The sequence below is a fragment of the Cervus elaphus genome, chromosome 9, assembly GCF_910594005.1.
Source record: "Cervus elaphus chromosome 9, mCerEla1.1, whole genome shotgun sequence".
Lineage (NCBI taxonomy): Eukaryota > Metazoa > Chordata > Mammalia > Artiodactyla > Cervidae > Cervus > Cervus elaphus.
In genome coordinates this window covers 41,877,031-41,884,397 of record NC_057823.1, presented here as the reverse complement: position 1 = coordinate 41,884,397, position 7,367 = coordinate 41,877,031, and the positions used below count along the sequence as shown (strand labels likewise).

Here is a 7,367-nt window from a genome sequence, read left to right as displayed (position 1 = left end):
TCTGTTTGCTATGTCTGCTATGTCTGTATCTCTATTCCTGTCCTGCAATAGGGTCATCAGTACCGTTTTTCTAAATTCCATATATATGCATTAATATACGATATTTGTTTTTCTCTTTTTGACTTATTTTACCCTATATGGGAGACTCTAGGTTTTTCCATCTCCCTACAACTGCCTCACTTTCACTCCTTTTTCTGGCTAAGTATTTTGCTTATGTATCACAACGTCTTTATCCATCCATCTGTTGATAAACATCTAGGTTGCTTCCATGTCCTAGCTATTGTAAATAATGCTGCAATGAACATTGGTGGGGGGTACATTTGTCTTTTTGAATTATGGTTTTTTCAGGGCATATGCCCAGTAGTGGAATTGCTGGGTCATATGATAATTTCATTTTTATTTTTTTAAGAAACCTCCATACAGTTCACCATAGTGGTTGTATCAATTTACACTTTACTTGACAGTTTTTAAGATAATGAATACAGAACACTTTAAAATATCTGATGACAGAGATGGTAAATGAACATATTAAAAAAGGGAGAATGTTTTGTAGAAACTTGCTAGTCAATAACACCAAGAAGTTCCAGAGGGTCAGGAGGCGCTGTTCCAATCTGGAGCCTTGGTGAACTGACTCCACAATCCAGGGAGGGCTGCTCTGATCAGTCAGTTGGGTTTGCAGGGAAACCAGTATATCTTCATCACCTTGAAGAAAACGGGCCTGGAATGGAAGGAGGGGCCTAGGAAAGGTAGAATAGAGAAATTTCCAGGAGAAAGAAAGTCTTGCACAGTCAGAATTCTCCTAGAATATCTCCTCTTATCATTTGAAAATAAGAGTTGATGGAGGTGTTTGGGGTGCCCAACCACAGGGTTGTAGAAATGTTTTGAAGATATGTACTAATTGGTTAAAATGGGAAGAAAATAGATCTGAAAGAAGGAACCCAGGAAAACCTGAGAGAGCTTCATGCTAAAACCCTGGCAGAATATTTAGGGGTTAAGACAAAGCTTTCAGAAACAAAAATTATAGCACAAGGAGGACTTTCATCCTCATCCATAAGGGGAGCATTGTGGGAATGGTCTGGACTAGGAGGGGGAGCCTGTTACAGGGAGCCAGTGAGGAAGTAGAAGAAATGCCTCACTGGGCCAGGTCCACCTCTGGGCTCAGAGATTTTATTCTTTGCCACTCCTCACTGCCATCCATCATTTCCCCCTCTTATGTGACTAAGGAAAGTTACTTCTGTTTTCACAAATTTCCAGAGACCCCACACAAGCTACATCATTTCCCTCAGTTTGCAAATTAAACTCCAACAGAAGGAAGCCTCTTGCAAAGTTCTCTTTTCATCTCATCTGCTCCAGCAAACTCTCCCTGGGGGATGTGGAGAGGAAAACTGGGGCATGAGGGCAAGGGACTTAACTAATCTGAGGTCCAGTTTTCTTGCCTGCAAAAAGTGAATGATGTTCATCATGAAATGTTTATGGTGACGTTCAACTGAGTCATCAAGTCAGCTCTCCCTGGTGGGTCTTAAGAATCATAATCACTATTAGTGTCATTACTCTCCATTCTCTCCAAGACTGAAAACAGAAAACAGAGCAAATGCCTTCCTGTGGCTTGGTCCAACTTCCAGAACCCAGTTCTATCCTCTCTCTTCTGTCTGCATGCAGCTAAGAGTATTTTTTCCCCAGGAAAAGATGGTTTTATTGCAAATGTGTACAAGAGCTAGTCCAGAGCTTAGCTATATGAATACAAATAATCCCAGTGGTTCAAATAAAAATGTGTGAAACACTGAGGAAACCAGATCTGAAAGAGACACGTGCACTCCAATGTTCATCGCAGCACTGTTTATAATAGCCAGGACATGGAAGCAACCTAGATGCCCATCAGCAGATGAATGGATAAGGAAGCTGTGGTACATATACACCATGGAATATTACTCAGCCATTAAAAAGAATTCATTTGAACCATTCCTAATGAGATGGATGAAGCTGGAGCCCCTTATACAGAGTGAAGTAAGCCAGAAAGATAAAGAACATTACAGCATACTAACACATATATATGGAATTTAGAAAGATGGTAACGATAACCCTATATGCAAAACAGAAAAAGAGACACAGAAATACAGAACAGACTTTTGAACTCTGTGGGAGAAGGTGAGGGTGGGATATTTCAAAAGAACAGCATGTGTACTATCTATGGTGAAACAGATCACCAGCCCAGGTGGGATGCATGAGACAAGTGCTCGGGCCTGGTGCACTGGGAAGACCCAGAGGAATCGGGTGGAGAGGGAGGTGGGAGTGGGGATTGGGATGGGGAATACGTGTAAATCCATGGCTGATTCATATCATTGTATGACAAAACCCACTGAAATGTTGTGAAGTGATTGGCCTCCAACTAATAAAAAAAAAAAATAAAAAAATAAAAATGTGTGAAAATAAATTTGAAATAACAGATCAAATTCTCCCATTTATGTTTCAATCTTAATCCCCCAAAGAGAAATAATATAGCTAATTTTCCTATTTTATTGATAGAAACTGAAATGATAAAATATGGCTGATTCAATGGAAATTTGCTATATGACTCAGGGAACTCAAACTGGGGCTCTAACAACCAAGAAGAGTAGGAAAAAGGGTAGCCGGGTGGGCGAGAGCTTCAAGAGGGAGGGGGCATATATACACCTATGGCTAGTTCATGTTGATGTGTGGCAGAAATCAAACCAATATTGTAAAGCAATCATCCTTCAATTAAAAACAAATAAATTTTAAAAATGACTGATTACATTGGAAGTTTGCATATATATATAATATTTATGCATATTTTTATGTGAATATACCAATAAGCAAGTACTTACTTCTTTCATCATGAATCTAAAAGACTGCAATTTTATTCTTTGAGAAAGTCATTATAATGATTCTAGTACTAGGGTGAAGCATTCACATTCTCTAGAGAATTTTACTAACTTTTTTTTTGTCATCTAGAAGTATTTCATCTAAGACAGTAGTGTGAAGGTATATTTGTGTTAGACATATAAATAAAAGACAAGTGATACCTGTGTAAACATATAAGAAACAAAGAACTGTGTTTGGCATATAGTAGGCTCTGACTCTATGGCGGAGATTACCAGTGAGGAAGTTAGGGTCAGGGCATTCTCTGATAGTATGAATAATTTCAATTTAAGAGACCAAAATCCCAATGTCTTATTTCCACACTGCTCTTGAGTTTACAAATCCTGCATTCCATTTTAAACAATATGATCAGTCCAAAAAGAATGGAAGGGGAAAGCCTTTTTCTTTATTTCCCATCAGAGTCAGATAATAGTTCCTCGGGATTTAAAAAGACCTCTCCAAGGCTTCAGGTTTCATGATTTTCTTATTAATAAGATAATTGAGCCTCACATAGAATTTATTTATCCAACATCAGAGTCAAAATATCTGGCCTGAAGTTCAGGTTTGGTTGCCAATTCTGCAACGGTCCAGCCCCTTCTTCAGGGCTCCCATCACCTCTTGGTTTCTCAAGCTATAAATGAGAGGGTTGAGCATAGGAGTAAGGACTGTGTAGAAGATGGATACCACCTTGTCATGGCTTGGGGCCCGGTAGCTCCTAGGTCTCAGGTAGATGAACATGGCTGCCCCATAGAAGAGAAACACAGCTGTCAGGTGGGAGGAACAGGTGGCCAGAGACTTTTTACCAGCTTGAGCAGAGCGCATGTGGAGCACTGTTCTCAGGATGCGAGCATAGGAGGCCACGATAATGGAGAAGGGAAGAAACAGCATGATGATGCAGCAAACAAAAGCAAAGTTCTCAAAAATAGATGTGTCTGCACAGGCCAGCTTCAATAAGGATAACATCTCACAAAAGAAGTGGTCCACCTCCTTCAAGCCACAGAAAGGTAATGTCATTACTACCACCATCTGGATCAAACCATCTATTATCCCAAAGGCCCAGGAGCTCCCAACAATCTGGAGACAGGCCCTCTGACTCATGAGGATAGGATAGTGAAGTGGATGGCTAATGGCCACATAGCGGTCATAAGCCATGAGTCCCAGCAAGAGCCCTTCAGATCCCACGAGCGAGACAAAAAGACCCATTTGTATGCCACAACCCACAAAGGAGATGGACTTCCTGCCAGACAGGAGGTTGACCGCCATCTTAGGTACATTGGTGCAGACTAACATCAGGTCCATGAGGGAGAGCTGACTAAGGAAGAAGTACATGGGTGTATGAAGTCGAGAATCCATGTAGATGAGGCAGATGAGGAGGACATTCCCACAGAGGGCCATTATGAAGACCATCATGACTGCTGAGAAAAGAACAAGGTCAGTGGGACTGTGGGAAAAGATGCCTAAGAGGACAAAGTCATCTGAAGATGATTGATTCAACCATATCTCCATGGCTTAGTTGATGTTCCTGGTTACCTGAGAACATGGACAAAAAATATTGGATTGACTGAAATTTATTTATTGACCTCTATATTCCACATCTTCAGGCAGCTGTAATGTTTGTAACTCATGAATGTCTAACAACATAAGTTTGGGACATTGAAGCAGGCAACCCTTCATATCCCTAACACAGCAACAGGAAAGTTTCTAGTTTACAGAATTGGACCACATAGCTGTATTGGGATGTATCTGTGCCAATAAAAATGGAAAGAATTATTTTATCTTTCATAGGCTTTTTGGTCAATTTCCTTCAACAAAGTATTGGCTTTACTATATTACACTGAATCTTTTATCAGAGATCACATTGACTTGGTAAATTATGTCTAACAGGGCTTGAATCATTTAATTCTTAAGAGACAATCTATATGTGTTATAAAAAGGAAGGGAATGAAGCATGAGTTGATCTTTAGTCTGCATCTTTCTCTTTGTTCATAGAGTTTTGTTATAATAGCCACTCTTCAGTACTTTAAATATATATAGAAAGGAAAGGCTCTCTAGTGCCCCACATGAGAAGGAAGAGTTGCAGCTGGATGCCATTATTGTCAATTATATTGGGAGTGACAGAAAAGTCACAAGGAAGAAGCAATGACTTGGTCCCCAAATCTCTTAAGAAGAATGAGAGCTTGACTGACTCCAGGATCGGGGCTATAATGGTGCTGAAATTAAGGGCAGGTAATCCTACTTTAGTATAATGGTGCTGAAATCAAGGAGAAGGAAATGGCAACCCACTCCAGTGTTCTTGCAGGGAAAATTCCATGGAGAGGAGCCTGACAGGCTACAGTCCATTGGGTCGCAAAGAGTAGTGACTGAGCGGCTAAGTACAGCGCAGTGCAGCACAGTACAGTACAGCACATGTCAGTGAAAAGAGATTTTCCTAGATATTTTCCTAGATATTTCCTGGGTATTTGGTCCAGAGTTTTTTTTCTAAATATCTTATTGTATAAAAGAACAGACATGGTCTGGTTTTACATGGACAAAAACCAAATTGAGAAAAGAAGTAATGCATAATATTAATAAAATGACAAAGCTTTCTTGGTGATATTCACAATATCTGATCCCAAGGCAAATAAAAGAATAAATGGGGGCTTTCCTGGTAGCTCAGATGGTAAAGCATCTGCCTACAATGTGGGAGACCTGGGTTCGGCCTCTGGGTCAGGAAGATCCCCTGGAGAAGGAAATGGCAACCCACTCCAGTATTCTTGCCTGGAAAATCCAGTGGACTGAGGATCCTGGTAGGCTACAGTCCATGGGGTTGCAAAGAGTCGGACACGACTGAATGACTTCACAACAATTATAAAACAACTGAGTGGGGGTGTTCAGGACAAGATGGCAGAGTAGGGAGACCCCTAAGCTCATCTCCCCTCATGACCAACTGAAAAAATAACTTTTAAGAGAGCAACTGTTGATGAGAAAGACAAGAATCTAGCAGGAAAAATACTCTACAAGTAAATATATAAAGAAGGAACCATAAGGAGACAAGTAGGAGAGGATGACTCATGATATAATCAAGACCATAACCCCTGGGTGAATGACCCATAAATAGGAGGATAATTAAAACTGTGAAGATTTTCCTCAAGGAGTAACATGTTTAAACCCCACATTACGCTCCTCAGCCTGCAGGTCCTGCCCCAGGAAGGCGAGCCTCCAGAACATTTGTCTGTGAAGGCCGTCAATGTTTACTTTCAGATGTCACAGAGGGTTGTGGGAAATAGAGACTTCAGTCTTAAAGGATACACCAGAAATCTCACACACTCTGGGACCCAGGGTAGATGCAGTAATTTCATCAGAATTTGGGTCACATCAACCTGCTGGTGTTAGAGAGTCTCTGGAGAGGCAGGAGGCAACTGGATCTCACCTTGGGGACATAAGCACTGGTGGAAGATACTTTTAGGAGTTCATGCTAACTAGTACCATTTTGGAATCATCCCTCTAGCTTATTAGCATCAGGACCCAGCCCTACTCATCAGCCCGTCTACATGAGTACTAGGACACCACAGGCCAAGCACTTAGCCAGGCAGGGACACGGCCCCACCCACCAGTTGAAAGGCTGCCTTAAGACCTCTTGAATCCATGGCTACCAGGAGACATGGCCATGTCCACCAGGCAGCCCAGCTTATGGCCCTACACATGAGTGTGCTGGCACTAGCCCAGGAACCCCTAGGGTCCTGCATCCAGAGACTCTGTGACTCAGTTCAGTCCACTAGTGGGCTGGCATTAACCCCAAGACCAATCTCATCCATCAGCAGTTAAGCACCAGACTCAGGACCCTTTGAGTCCCAGCCCCACCCACCAGCAGGCTAACACACCAACTGTGGAAACTTAGAGCTCTGCAGACAGAGAATCTGGGATCCAGATATGGCTACCAAGTGTGCAGACACCAGCCTCAGGATCATTGCAATCACACAGCTGGCTGTGACAGGACCCAGTTCACTCACCAGCTTGCCAGCACAGCCCTGGGATCCCCTGGGCCTTGCAGTCAGCTTCCCTGGGATCTTGTACCACTCACCAGAGGGCTGGAACACCTGGGTTCTCTAGCCAGAGATCCTCAGACCAGGTTCCACCTACAAGTGGGTCAGTACTGGGCCCAGAATCCCCTTGGCCATAGCCCCATGCACCAGCAGTTTGACACCATCCTCAGGATCCCCCTAATCTTGGCCACACTTACAAACAGACCAATGTCAGCTCTGAGATACTTTGGACTTGACAGCCAGTTGCCCTGGTATCTAGCCCAGACACCTGGGTCTGCACCAGTTCTGGGATACTTTAGAACCCACAGCCAGGAAGAAATAGAAAATTTTAACAGACCCATCACAAACACAGAAATAAAAACTGTAATAAAAAATCTTCCAACAAACAAAAGCCCAGGACCAGATGGCTTCACAGTTGAATTCTACCAAAAATTTAGAGAAGAGCCAACACCTATCCTAATCAAACTT

The 7,367-nt window shown here is 42.3% G+C and overlaps 1 protein-coding gene across 1 annotated transcript; it reads right to left on the bottom strand.

Annotated features, from left to right (window-relative positions):
• Positions 1-3,435: 3,435 nt before the first annotated feature.
• LOC122699984 (olfactory receptor 2V2-like) lies at positions 3,436-4,383 on the bottom strand. The gene has a single exon (XM_043912495.1). The coding sequence runs from the start codon at positions 4,381-4,383 to the stop codon at positions 3,436-3,438; it is 948 nt and encodes a 315-aa protein (XP_043768430.1).
• Positions 4,384-7,367: the final 2,984 nt, after the last annotated feature.

Excerpts from the sequence above, each read along its gene's own strand:
- LOC122699984 (XM_043912495.1), bottom strand. The coding sequence starts at position 4,383 with ATGGAGATATGGTTGAATCAATCATCTTCAGATGACTTTGTCCTCTTA.